This window comes from Balaenoptera musculus, chromosome 3 (genome assembly GCF_009873245.2).
Source record: "Balaenoptera musculus isolate JJ_BM4_2016_0621 chromosome 3, mBalMus1.pri.v3, whole genome shotgun sequence".
NCBI classification, from domain to species: Eukaryota; Metazoa; Chordata; class Mammalia; order Artiodactyla; family Balaenopteridae; genus Balaenoptera; species Balaenoptera musculus.
In genome coordinates, this window is record NC_045787.1 from 12021672 (window position 1) to 12036248 (window position 14577).

General features: G+C 44.5%; 1 protein-coding gene across 5 annotated transcripts in view; it reads left to right on the plus strand.

The window, feature by feature from the left end:
• TRIO (trio Rho guanine nucleotide exchange factor) overlaps positions 1-14577 on the plus strand; it is a 380384-nt gene that overhangs the window by 150695 nt on the left and 215112 nt on the right. For all 5 annotated transcript variants that reach the window (XM_036848900.1, XM_036848904.1, XM_036848901.1 and 2 more), the window contains exons 4-7: positions 4392-4584; positions 6852-7364; positions 9242-9364; positions 13125-13316. In XM_036848900.1, the coding sequence (XP_036704795.1) occupies positions 4392-4584; positions 6852-7364; positions 9242-9364; positions 13125-13316 (1021 nt within the window). The remainder of the gene's footprint in view (positions 1-4391; positions 4585-6851; positions 7365-9241; positions 9365-13124; positions 13317-14577) is intronic.

A 14577-nucleotide genomic window follows, 5' to 3' on the forward strand; every position in this document is an offset into this window, starting at 1 on the left:
GATCTGAGAGTGGTGACTAGTTTTGAGTACTGTTGTTTGGGCCACCTTCCCTCCCCTCTCCATTCCTTAAAAAACAAACAAACAAACAATTAGAATAATAGATTGGTTTTCATATGATTAATTTGCAAGGGAACTTTTCCTTAAATGTGTAGGAGAAAAGTCATAGCGGAACTTCTTCATGGTGTAATCGGGACTCCTGCACAGAAATGATAATCACGTTAGTCTTGGTGCATCTCTAGGTGTTTATTGCTCTTTTGAATTATACTCATTATGTTCTAGAACGTTTTGGCTTCTTTAGAATGATTTATAGCAACTAAATGGATAAACCACTCTGGCTCTCTTTTGTCACCAATGAAATAATGTGAAACTTTTGAGTTGATTCATTCATGAATTCATATAAAAAGGTACCTTTTTCATCTAGGAACTAAAGAAAGGAGAGTTTTTCTTTTTTAGACACCTGAATTGAAAAAGGACCTTAATTTTATCTACATTTTAAAAAACTCACAGCTAAAATAAGGCTCTTAGGTAAAACTGCTAAAATACCTGGTTAATAAGTCACACTTTCCAGTGAGCAGTGTCTTGAAGGAAGAGCGTGGCACGGAGCCCTTCTGTAGCAGCTGTACTTGTTCATTAGATGCTCAGAAATAGAGCTGGCTTTGGTAATGTTTGCAAGTCACTGCTTTCTTAATAATGCGTGGCTTTTAACTTGATAAAGACAGATGGGTGCGAAGGATGTGCACTCCCAGCCCAGTTGGTGTGCTGCTTGCTTTACTCGGAAGTCACCGGTGGGAACAGTTGGAAGGCGGAGGCAGGTGACTGGTTAATCCTTCCGTAAACGGTGTAAGCTCAGCGCACCTTTTGCTTGTGTCTCTCTCCAGCTTGTTCCTCTTGTTAAGCCTGGAGTTATTCAGGATTCCTTCTAAGCTCCGTCAAGTGGAGGGGCTCTGTGGTTTTATGTACACGCCGTGTAGGGCTATGTGAGGAGAAAGGCTGCCGGAGAATTTAGCTTGGTAGGGGAAGACCGACGCTTAAAGCGCAGGCACCAAACAGCAGCTCATACAACAGCAGAACCTACTGCTTGACAGCCTGCTGTCTTTGGTGCACGGCAGCAGAACGTGAGAGTCTGGAGCACAAGGTCCCAGCCGGGCAGCAGACGTCCGACGTCCTCCTGCTCAGGCAGGTCCAGCCCCAGGGAGCTCTGGAGCCCAGAAGTTTCTACTGAATGGACTCTTGCAGGATGGCAAGCTCCTTTAGAACCTGAGGAAGTTCAGAATGCTTCATTTCAGTGACTTGGGGGATTTTAGGAAACATTTCTGGGAGTGCCCAGCTACCTCTAAGGATTTGTGAAGGAGACCCGAGACGCTCCCTGGATCGTGGCCCAGGACCTACTTGAGACCGGAGGAGTGACAGCACGAGGGGTGTTGAGCCAAGTGGTAACTGTTTTTCAGTTCACGTTCATACAGAAGTTAATCAGATCACTCCTCACAGCTTTCCACACTGGGGTGATAAGCCAGTGTGTTGGATCAGTCTGTTTTCTCCTTAGGACTTTCAGGACTGTGTTCCTAGGACTGTGAACCGCCATCTACTCGGGTTCTGTCCCCACGGGCTTTTTTGGAATGTTTTTGGGAGTATGCCTCTTACACTGATGCAGTTGTCATAGGAACTTGGAGTGTCCGTTACTCTACTGGTGTGAATCAAAAGATAAGGAAAGGAATGGCGTGTGAGGGAGTGGGGAGGGCAGGGAGGCGGGGGAAGGGAGAAGGTAGGGGAGTCAGCTCATGCGAGAGAGTGTGAAATGGGTTTTAATTTCGACTTAAATTTAGGTGAGACTATGGATTTTTTTTTTCCTGTCTTTAATGGTCTCACTTTATTTTTAGACATTTTTTATTAAAAAATTTTTGAAGTGTAGTCAGTCGCTTTACAATATTGTGTTAGTTTCAAGTGTACAGCAAAATTATTCAGTTAGGTATATTTTTTTCAGATTACTTTCCATTGTTGATTATTACAAGATATTGAATGTAGTTCCTTGTGCTAGTAAATCTTTGTTGCTGATCTATTTTATGTATAGTAGTTTGTACCTGCTAATCCCAAACTCCTAATTTATCCCTCCCCCCGACCCCCTTCCCTTTGGTAACCATCAATTTGTTTTCTATGTTTGTGAGTCTGTTTCTGTTCTGTATATAGATTCATTTGTATTATTTTTAGATTCCACATATAAGTGATATCATATAATGTTTGTCTTTATCTGACTTACTTCACTTAGTAAGATGATCTCTAGGTCCGTCAGTGTCGCTGCAAATGACAATATTCCTTCATTTTTATGGCTGAGTAATATTCCATTGTGTGTATGTACCACATCTTCTTAACCCAGTTTGTCTGTTGATGGTCACTCAGGTTGTTTCCGTGTCTTGGCTATTGTTAATTGTGCTGTTATGAACATTGGGGGAGATGTATATTTTTTAATTAAAGTTTTCACTTTTCACTGGATATATGCCCAGGAGTGGGATTGCTGGGTCGTATGGTATTTCTACTTTTAGTTTTTAGAGGAACCTCCATACTGTTCTCCATAGAGGCTGCACCAGTTTACATTCACACCAACAGTGTACGAGGGTTCCCTTTTCTCCACACCCTCTCAGGCATTTATTATTTGTAGACTTTTTGATAATGGCCATTCTGACTGGCGTGAGGTGATACCTCATTGTAGTTTTGATTTGCACTTCTCTAGTAATTAGTGATGTTGAACATCTTTTCATCTGCCTGTTGCCAGCTGTATGTCTTCTTTGGAGAGATGTGTATTTAGGTCTTCTGCCCTTTTTTTTTTTTGATTCGGTGGTTTGTTTTTTTGATACTGAGTGGTATGAGCTGTTTGTATATTTTGGATATTAACCCCTGTCAGTCACATCATTTGCAAATATTTTCTCCCATTCTGTAGGTTGTCTTTTCGGTTTCTTGATGGTTTTCTTTGCTGTGCAAAAGCTTTTAAGTTGGATTAGGTCCCATTTGTTTAGGGTTTTTTTTTTTTTTTTTTATTGGAGTATAAGTTACTTTACAATGTTGTGTTAGTTTCTGCTGTACAGCAAAGTGAATCAACTATATGTATAATATACATATATCTCCTCCCTCCCAGATTTCCTTCCTATTTAGGTCATCACAGGGCACTGAGTTCCCTGTGCTATACAGTAGATCCTCACTAGTTATCTGTTTTATACACAGTAGTGTATATATGTCAATCCCAATCTCCCAGTTCATCCCACCACCGTTTTGCTTCTGTTTCTTTTGCCTTGGGAGATTGATCTAAGAAAATATTGCTACAATTTATGTTAGAGAATGTTTTGCCTCTGTTCTCTTCTCGGAGTTTTATGGTGTCATGTTTTACATTTACGTCTTTAAACCATTTTGAGTTTATTTTTGTATGTAGTGTGAAGGGAGACTATGGATTTTTAACCCATGTTTATGAACACTCTGACTTCTGTTTTTTCTTTATTGCAGATGTGCTTTCTATATATTTCCCGTGTACTCAGAGGTTGAGATATAATAAAGTTAATAATTTTTATTTCTTCATCGAGGACATTCTTAAGAGAAACTGGCTCTTTTGTTTTAACAGCTAGAACGTGGAGAGGAAGAATACGTGACTCCTAGTCCTGCCTTGACTTGTGCTAAGAGCCAGCAGTGTCCACTGTGGCCTGTGCGCCACCAGCTGAAAAAGATAGACAAGTCTCAGTATTACTAGATTTTACCCCACAGACCCCGCCAGAAGGGTGCCAAGGATCCCCGGGGGCGGGTGGACCACACCTGAGAACTTCTGAGGTAGCTCAGGGGCCTGGGACAAGTTCAGGGGAATAAACTGGGACATTCAAAAACTCCTGCTATCACCAGCACGCCGGTGGAGGTGGTGTCAGCTCCTGTGACCCCAGAGTCCACGTGACTGCTGTTCACTGCTCTGCGCGTGCTGCTGGGGTTCTGTCCCTGCTGTTTAGTGGCCCTAACAGTTACTAGACAGCATGTGTGATCAGTTAACGCACAAAAGACCAGAGAAATGGGCAGGACGGTCATTGCTCTTCTTCTAAAGAGAAGGCAAGATGCAAAACCGTGGACACAAAAGAAAAAGTTTGAAGGTTTTTGAGGTTGAACCCTGTGCGTGAATAGTCAGTCTGCTCTGTTAAGGTACCAGGGAGGGTGAGAACCACGGGTGAGACCTAAGCTCTTTCTGTAATGATCTCTTGTCCGCCAGCTCCCTGGGCACAAGTGCCGGCCAGCCAGGCGGTGGGTGGAGGGAGGTGCCCCGCAGGCAGCAGGAGGACGGAAGCAGAATCGGCCTTGCCCAGGAGGACTCAGACCAGAAAAAGTGGTGTGAATTGCGTGGTTTCAGCCTGTCCTTTCTTTCTCTGCAGTGAAGAAGTCTGCAAGCGAGGATTCACGGTGATCGTGGACATGCGTGGGTCCAAGTGGGACTCTATCAAGCCTCTGCTGAAGATATTGCAGGAGTCCTTCCCCTGCTGCATTCACGTTGCACTGATAATCAAGCCAGACAACTTTTGGCAGAAACAGAGGACTAATTTTGGCAGTTCTAAATTTGAATTTGAGGTAACTTCCCTGTGTAGCCAGACCAACTAAACCAGTAGGTGTGGTTTATTAACAGCTTTAACGTCACCATTTTAGGCTGGTTATAGATTTTTAAAAACCACGTATTCAACAAGAACTGCATATCTGACGTACATATGACATGCAAAATTAGTTATTGTGTAAAATAACACAATTAGGCTTGTTTCTCGCCTTATCCCAGTGGGTGTTATGCCCATGGAGGGTTTAGGTTCCAGGCCTCTTGTTTCTGGGTAATGGGGCTCCTGGGGTGTAAAGCATGCGTCCTAGAAAGAGAAGCCTGTTTCCTTTTACTTCACGGGATAAAATAGCTTTACCGTTCAGTGCAAGTGGCTTTAGGTGGCTTCAGAGTCATCATCATTACCTCAGCCTTGGAAATAAGGGAATGTTAGGGAGAAATGCCCAACTTCACATTTCCTGAGGAAAATGTGTGGGAGAGACGGACTTTTCATCGTGTCCTGGAGAGGATGGTGTGCCATGTATTTCACACGTCAGGTCTCTTGTTTATGAAAAGGGAGAGGTTCCTTGAAAACCTATGTGGGGCTCTGGATTCAATTAGCACACAAGGTCGTTGTCTTTCAGATAGTGTGTAAAACAGACCTCAACCAGCTGACTTACTCTCCTTTCCCCTGGAAACTGCTCTCCTTAAGCTACCAGGGTTCTGACAAGGCTTTGATGCAATTGGGTTCATCAGATGGTTATGGGGAGAAAGTATTCTGGCCAGCTGGAAACTTGATTCATGCCATATTCTGTAATAAAATCTAAGTATTTTCTAACAATAAATTATAATAATTTTTAGTTGAATAGATCGCTTCTTCTAGCCACTTTGCCCAAACATTAGGTTTCAGTGAATGTATTCACGTATTTCAAGGTTAACAACAATAATAGTATTAAACATACCACACAATATTAATTCTTAAACTTTATGTTACGTGTTACACTTTTCAGTTTCTTTTCATGGGTACATTACTTGCATTTTAAAATTTCTCAATCCATGGTACTGATTTGCAACCTGAAATCTGAACTTAGTTTTAATTTGAACTTGAAACTACACCCAAGAGGTGTAGATGAAAGGTGAAACCAGTAAGCCTTTATCTTCACACACAAGAAGAAGTGATTTTGGAGGACAGTTTGTTGGATATTATATTAGTTATTCACTTGACGCAGAATGTAGAGTGTGTTGTATTTAATGATACACGTTTTAAGCAGAAATAACGATGTGGTGGTATAATGTATGCAGGTTTTTGCGTGTCTAATTGTGATCTTTCCCTCTGGGCCTTTAAAAGTTTTTCCTGCACTGGCTTTTCTATTGAACTTGTCTGTACATTATCACGTGCTTCTGTCTGTGAAGCGATTGTCTCCATGGACATTATTAAAGTCTGGGCAGACGAGACAGGGATGAACCTGCAGTCACACTTCAGGCAAAAGTGCTGGAGTAGGAGCTGCCCCTCTTTCCCACTCTGCTGCCTTTTGCCATTTCTTATGCCAAACAGCACAGAGATACAGTTGTAGGTTTCTCTAAGGCTGGAGGTGACAGAGATGGGGCTAAACGAGCCTTTCTCTGTTTTATCTTTTGGTTCTAGGCCACACATCTTTTTCCTTTTCCTTTGTCTTCATATTTAACTCCCCCCGCCTCACCCCCAGTTATGTTTTCCTTGAGGCATAATACTATATTAACCGCGTCATCTTCTGATAGGATGAGATGAAGATTTCTTGCTCAGGTTATAATTGACTAAAACTTTGTTAGATTGGAATGTAGTCGATGATGTTATTGAGTACAACACTTGCACTGCTCAGAATCGCTGCCGATTATTGCAGTGAATGAAGCGTTCCCTCTCTCCAACTTTGAGAGAAGAGCTTCTGCCAGCTTTCTTGCTAACCCTTGTGTATTTTCTACATTTAAAAAAAGCCATTCATATTCTAATGTGCCTAAGATAGTGGGTTAATTTCCGCATTCTTGGAAAGAAATCTAATATCTTTAGCTGTCCTGAAATTCATATGATTCTATAATTTTGGGTATTGCAACTAACATATATGTGTTGCTCTAATGGATTTGTCGTTCACTGACTGTACTAATGCCTCTTTCATTTACATTTGTTTTTATGGGGCCAGAACAAGGTATGTTACGTTTTCTATAAATGGATTACTTGCTTTAAGTTTGAAAATCTGTGATTAAGCATTGCAAACTGCATTATGATAAGACGGTATAAGATTGGTTCATCTTCTCATACATGATTTTCTTTCCCCTTAAGACAAATATGGTCTCTTTAGAAGGCCTTACCAAAGTAGTTGACCCTTCTCAGCTAACGCCCGAATTTGACGGCTGCCTGGAATACAACCATGAAGAATGGATTGAAATCCGAGTTGCTTTTGAAGACTACATTAGCAATGCCACCCACATGCTGTCTCGGCTGGAGGAACTTCAGGACATCCTAGCTAAGAAGGAGTTGCCTCAGGATTTGGAGGGGGCTCGGAATATGATCGAGGAACATTCCCAGCTGAAGAAGAAGGTGATTAAGGCCCCCATAGAGGACTTGGATTTAGAGGGACAGAAGCTGCTGCAGAGGATTCAGAGCAGTGACAGCTTTCCCAAGAAGAACTCGGGGTCAGGCAACGCAGACCTGCAGAGCCTCTTGCCCAAGGTGTCCGCCATGCTGGACAGGCTGCATTCAACGCGGCAGCACCTGCATCAGATGTGGCACGTGAGGAAGCTGAAGCTGGACCAGTGCTTTCAGCTGAGGCTGTTTGAACAGGATGCTGAGAAGGTAAAAGGCGGGGGAGGGATGCTGAAATGCGCCACGGAGGGAGGCCTCCTGGATGCTTGGGTCTCAGCAGCCGAGGCTGGTTTGGTCAGGAGAAAGGGCAGAGTGAAAGGGCTGGGGAAGGGTAAGCTACTCGCATGGCGTCGGGGGGAGACCAGCAGTGTCGGTTCAGAGATCAGCCCTCAGTCTGCTTTCGGGTGCTACTCACTGTGCAATGCAGAGCTCTTCTAGAAACTTAGAGTTGCTTATTACTAATAGTTTGGTTTAGAATGCCTGTAAGATAGACGAGAATATTTTCAATTAAAAGAGTGAAAACTTAGTACGATATATTATTGAAAGCAGTAGTTGTCCATGTGAGTATTTTTCTAATAACTGCTCTTCCACTCATAAAAGCCAGTGCGAAAACACCCTTCAGATCTACTGTTGAGTATGTTTTTACAATAAAAGGCGAGTAATGAATTAAAAATAATAGCTTCTGGGAAATAGAGGCAATAATTACTTATGGTTTCATGTTTCCTTATCGTGCTCCAGTCAAACCAACTGGCCAAAGTGAGCTCTTGTCTGTCTCAGCAACGTGAAAGCAGGACACTTATTTACAGGAATACGTTGCAAGCCGTGAACATGAGTGAATTGATCCCTCTTAATTTGAGCTTACTGAATTTTTTTTCATGGACAGGAAAATTTTTTGTAAAGTTAAAAAACATTAAAAATCTTTGATATAAAAGGACCTTTTGAAAGGTGACAATCCACCACTGTTTTCCAGTAATATTATTTGGTAAGCTTTTAACCTCTCTTTATGTTTAAAGTACCGCTGACCCTTGAACAACAAGGGGGTAGGCATGCTGACGCTTTGTGCCCTTGAAAATCCAGACTGCGCTCTGCCTCCAGGACAAAGGAATTGATAAATGACTCACCGAGGACAGCAAGCTGGAGCAGTATGGATAGAATCAGGACTCCAACTCTAGTCCTTTGGATTCCATATGTCGTGATCTCTAGTTGAACACAACTTTTCCCCACACCTAGTTAATTTAAAGATGTGTAAAATGAAAATATAGGTACTCATTTGTTGAAAAGTATCTGCGTATGAGTAGACCTGTGCAGTTCAAACCCGTGTTGTTCAAGGTTCAACTGTAGTGCCTTGTCAAAGACACTAGAAAATCTTCCTTTCAATTACTAGACAAACAGGTGACTGTCCCTGGAAGTCTCATTCACATCACAGAAGCAGTGCTAATTGATAATCATTTCTTTTTCCTTAAATGTTTTCCTGGGAACAGTGAAATTAACATCCTTTTCCAGGTAGCATCTGTATTGAATCTTAAGAGAGACGTCACTGTTAAAGTTTTCCCCATTTCTTTTTATTTTTACGGTAAATTTTATTGTTTGCATTTGCACAGGGATTTTTTTTTTTTTTTATTCTTGCACTAAAGGGCATAATCTTTTAGTCATTGGAATTGCTGTCAGTAATCTGTGGTCACAGCAAAGCCCATCCAGAAACCTGTAAGTTTGTAACTTCACCTAATGGGTCTTTTTTTTTTGCAGAGCAGTGTGCCTAATGATGTAGTTCAGTATAGCAGAGAGACTGGGTTGAGAGTCAGAAGATTAGAGTTTTAATTAGCCTGGGGGATTTGAATACCTCTCTTTACTTATCTGCTCCTTAGTCCCTCATCTGTCAAAGGAACGCACTAGATAAGATTTTCTTGTAGCTCCTGCAAGTTCAGAGCTGCTGACTGGTTAGAAGTCGAGAATCTTCTGGGCCCTGGCGCCTGAGAGGTTGTCAGAGGAAAGACGCCGCTCTTTCTTGGTTCGGTCCCGTGCTGGGAGCCGCGCCAGTCATTTCTTTTTCTGGAGTGATTCCAGGTTGTCTTTCTTCATTCCGGTAGATGTTTGACTGGATCACGCACAACAAGGGCCTGTTTCTGAACAGCTACACTGAGATTGGGACCAGCCATCCTCATGCAATGGAGCTTCAGACACAGCACAACCACTTTGCCATGAACTGCATGGTAAGATCCTGTGGGAACAGAGGTATCCTGCCTGTGAAAGTATAAAACGGGAGGTATTTACACAGATCATTCCCAGCACACTGCCGGGAGCCCATGCGGGGGCTTCTGACAGTTCAGCGGCAGCGGCTGACCTCCAGGTGCGGGAAGTTCTCTGTGGGAGCAGCGTTTACGTAGCTTGTTTTAAGTTTTAAGCAAACAAAAGCGAAAACAAGCAAACAGACAAACCAGTGAAACTCGAACCAATTACTTGGCCCGTTCCGCGTGCGTGGTTTTGAGGCTGGCTTCTGTGCCGTACCTCCTGGGAGCCCGCTGGGGCTCCGGAGAGCTTTTCAGAGGCCGAGTGAGTCTCCCGAACCAACGCACTGTCAGTTTGCTGGCTGCCTGGCCTGCACGATGAAGAAATAAGCCAGTCTGCTGCTCACCTCAAGGGCATCCTTCATTGCTCCTCAAACATGAGCGGCCCTCCCAAGATGAACGGAAGGCGTCAGGTCTGGACGTCAGCCGTGCCTGGAGTCCTTTGGCTCCCTTTGATGCCCTGGGCCTGTTGTGATTAGACAGGGGTTGCTGTGAGACTACAGTGCAAACAAACACCCCAAAAGAACCCAACAATGAATTTTAAATAACAGTCTTATTACATTTTTGGAGTTAATATAACTACAGTAAAGCTATATGTTGTTCTGTAGGGTATATGGTTACTTCTCTAGAGAGTTATTCTAGAAATTTTCACCTTAGAGACAGAGTTGTGGCGTGGACTTTGAGCCAGAATTATGAGAATTCACCCTCTTAGCCTTGTAACGTGCGTTAAAGAGCATTGAAACGATATGAAGGCGGGGTCTTGGTTTAAATTAGTTCAGTAAGATGCCATTTAATTAAAGTTCAGTCCACAAAGTGCTCCACTTTGGGTAGTTTCAAAGATAAGATTCAGCGATAAAATGTTTGTAATAGACACTATCCCAAAAGTTTGATACTGTTCTTAAGTTTGAGGTAAGAGAATTTTGGGGTTAAATGATTCAGCCTGGGGAGAGGTGAGGAGAACGCAAATGTGGGCCTTTGGGGAAGCGTCTTAGAAGAATTTCTTCCTAAAAAAATTCCTATCAATTTTTCAGAATATTCTGAAACTTCTACTATGGTGAAAGGCACATTCAGCCCACCATATCACATACTTTAAAAACTTGAAATGTTAAAATATATTTTGTAAAAACTAGAAATGACCAGAAAGGGTCCTCTCCCTCCCCCCAGCATTACTATGACACATTTAGGAATCAGCAGAAGAGGAAGCATGTGTGGAAGACAGGCGTGTGTGTTATGAATGTAGAGGTTTTTAATTCTGACTCTTGTTTACCGCATGACCTTGGGCAGTCTGTTTAATCTCTTTGAGCCTCGGTTTCCTAATCTCTAAAGTGGGGATAATCTCTGCCTAACAGGGTGTTATATTATTTTACTTACTCTGTATGTGTAAGACACTAAGCAGAGTGCTGAACACAAAGTAAGTACTTGATAAATGGTAGTTATTATCAGTGATGTTATCATCTAATTAAAGATACTGTTAGTATTTTTAGTATATTATAGTAAGTAAGAAACTCTTAAAAGTATGGGTGATTTTTTTTTAGGTTTAAGTATATTTTCTGTTTTTCTATGATATACTTTTATCACTTCTCTAAGTAAAAATTTTAATTCAAAAAGGATGTGGTAACCCTGTGCACGGCTTGGTGACAGCTATTGGGAGCGCGTTCCAAGCCTACCAGCCCCTGGTTCTCAACACCTCCCTGAGTCCTCAGTATCTGTCTAGGACGTTATTTATTTGTGCAGAACCCTGGGGCCTGTTAACCTTCAGCCCTTTCTTGTGCTATCTGCAGTGTTTTAAACATTTTTTGACAAAGAAAATGAAAGTACTAGATATCAGTAAGCAAAGTTGATAATCTTTTAAGAAAGCATTTTAAGGGGCAGCAACAGTCGAGCTCATTCTCCTGTCACAGGTACTTTTAGAGGCTATGACGATAAGAGTCTAGGTGGAGGTACTTCTAACGTAGGGAATTGTACGTTTGTACGTTGCCGTGCTTGTGTACGCGCTCATTTGGGCTGTGTGCCACGTGGTTCCTTCCTCCTGCAGTAAGTGACAGAGGTATGGACGAGGCATAAAGCATAGAGCAGTCCTCTGTGTGCGGAGCACAGTGTGTTTGAGGGGATGAAAGTAATCCAGGGCCCTGAAACAGCATCAAGTGGGAAGGACCCCCCTCCGTGGGCCCCACAGTGGAGCCATCCAGATGGGCAGCTCTTCTCCAGATGCTAACAGAGGGCATCTGCTGAAGCTCTTCCCAACAGACCTTTTGGGTGGATTTTCCTCTTTAAGGACACAGAGAAAGCAAAACCTAATGAATGTGGTCACCTGTCAGCAGAGAGGGAGAATGCATATGAGAAGGGCAGGCGCTGCTCTTGACCTAGAGGATGCTAGTTAGAGCGTTAATGCCACATGAGGCAGTGAGGCCAGTTCCCCATGGACTGTGGCCCTGACTGACTGTCACAGCCTCACAGAGTACCCCCTCCCTGCCGCTGCAGACACCCGGACGTGTGGTAGCTGATTTGAGCCTGCAGCCCAGAGACGTACCTCCGAGACTGGCGTCTGGCTTTCTAAACCCAGATGAAGGCGACTCCACCTAGTTTAGGTTTAGGTCAGAAATGGAGGAAAGGAATGAGTAAATGAAGGTACAGAGGCAGAACAACAAGTGCCTTCTCTAGGACGCGTACTTGGGTGGGCTGGAGACTCGGTGACAGTGACAAGGCTCATGTAGGGGTCCAAGTGCGAGCCAGTGGAGGACCATGGCAGGAAGGAGGAAAACTGGAGAGGAGTTTGGGCAGGTTGGATAATTAGATTTGATTTAGGGGCAAGAATCGGAGGAGCCAAAGATAAGTCTACGGTTTGGGGAGACCCATTGCAAGGTGCAGTGTTGTGATGCGTCGCAAAAAATAATAAATAATAAATACATGAAGAGCGACAACCTGGGATTTGTTGAAGGTGTGCATTCCTCACTCTGCCTCTGCCACAGTGCGACCCTTAAAGAGGATTGAAGGTGGGAAGGGAAATACCACAGTGAGAACTCCTTTTGCAAGAAAAATGCTTTTTTTTTTTTTTTAAAACCTTGCACCCTAATTTTGTAGCAAGCTAGTGGACTTGAAGACAGAGATTGCAACACAGTAGAAAAGTGTGATTTAAAGTTTGAACACAGCACTGTTCTGTTCGTACCCCAGTTCATATTCCTTGGTGAATGTGAATCCATTTACAGATTTTCTATTGGCACCAGAAAGATGACTTGGGCTTATGTAGAAAGGAGAGCTTGTTTTCACACAAAATAGCCTCTGGTGGCTAAGTACATAGTTTGTAGTTTCTGGCTTCTAGTTGCAAACTGCAGTGGTGGGTTCCTGCAGTTCTGGGTAACGGCTTGCCATCTGGACCCTTTTCAGGATTTGAGGCCAAGAAGCGAGTCATGGCGCATTTGTGTGCACCCACTTGTGTGTGTGACTGCTTTGTGCCTAACAGTATCCCTCCCAGCTATTTGACCTGTAATTTTGCAGTTGTAAAAATAGAAACTGAAACCAGTACCTGTGGCTTATGGAAATCCAAATAGCAAAACACATGTCCTATTACCCCCCCAGCTGATTCTGCTGTTAAAATGTGACTTTTCAGCAAGCGCTCTCCGCATTTCTTGGGAAGACGGCCCGTGCGCCTTCCCCTGACCAGCCCCCCTTTCTGCCCCCCTCGCAGAACGTGTACGTGAACATAAACCGCATCATGTCGGTGGCCAACCGCCTGGTGGAGTCGGGCCACTATGCCTCCCAGCAGATCAAGCAGATCGCCAGTCAGCTGGAGCAGGAGTGGAAGGCGTTCGCGGCCGCCCTGGACGAGCGCAGCACCTTGCTGGACATGTCGTCCGTCTTCCACCAGAAGGCCGAGAAGGTCAGTGCCTGGGACCCACCACCGCCCCCCCACCCCGGAGCCCTGTGTTCACACGGCAGAGCCCGGGAGGACGCTGGGGCCCTGAAGTCCGCGGCTGCGCTCAGTACCCAGCCCTCAGCCCGCTGTGCGACCTCAGGCACGCTGTTCCACCTCCTCGTCCCGTACTTTCCTCATTTGTAAAGTGGAGATAAAAGTATGGACTTGAGGGGCCATTTCATGGTGTAATGAGATCATTCATATTAGCTGCCTTGCACAGGGCCCGGTACGCTGTAGGGACTCGTAAGTGACAACTGCTGTTCTTTATCCCCTCCTGTCCCTCCTCCTCATCACTTGAGAATTCCACTTAGGATGCTTTGGCAGCAAGTAACAGAAAGCCTGACTCTCAGGTTTAGACATCAGGGGTTGTTGAGTTCTTTTCTCACAACACAGGGAATTGCAAAGTATAGGGAGTTCCAGCCGCACAGTGGTGTCAGGGCTGGGTGGGCTCCTGGCTGGGCCTGGCCACCCCCTTGGGCTGCCAGGTGTGTGCCGCAGCTCCCAGCGCCGGCCCCTCTACTGTGGTGTCCCACGCGTGCAGGATAGCGGTGTCGTGTCCTCTCACTTTCTCGGGGCAACAGTGTTTGCAGAAGGTCCCTCCAGCCCAGCCCGCTTCCCTGCAGTCCCCTCGGCCAGGAGGGCGGTGCCCGCCCACACCCTGGCTTCAGGGGCGCGGGGAAGGGCAGGTCTGGGTCCTCAGCCTCCGCGGCAGGGGCAAGGCTCCGCCAGCCGGGGCTGCGGTGGGAGAGTGGCTTTGGGGTATGGTTTCCAGTGTCCCTCACAGTTACTAAGTCATTTGTATGGATTCGGCTTCACGTCAGCTTTATCTGCTGATGTGCTGGGCACAGTACCTTATTTCAGAGGTAGTGTGTGATGTGTGCCCTTAACGCTCTCCACATGCCCACAGACAGGCAAACCTGCTTCAGTGAACACGCTTGGAAAACAGCGAAAGGTAAGTGAATTGCTGTGACTCACGTGCTAGTGGTGGAAGCCTGGGTGGTGAAACACCTTTTCAAGACATAGAGGAAGAAAGCTCAGGAACTTCGGGCCACTAGGAAGACACAAGTGGTTGCCTTAATTGAAAGGAAGAACACTACTAGAGCTTCCTCAGGGATAGTTATGGGAGGAAACCTAGATTCGTAGGGATTTGCACTGACGCTTCTAAGAAGGAAATAGTATCCCTTTAATCTAGAAACAGTCTCTGTTGAGGAGTGAAGGCAACAAG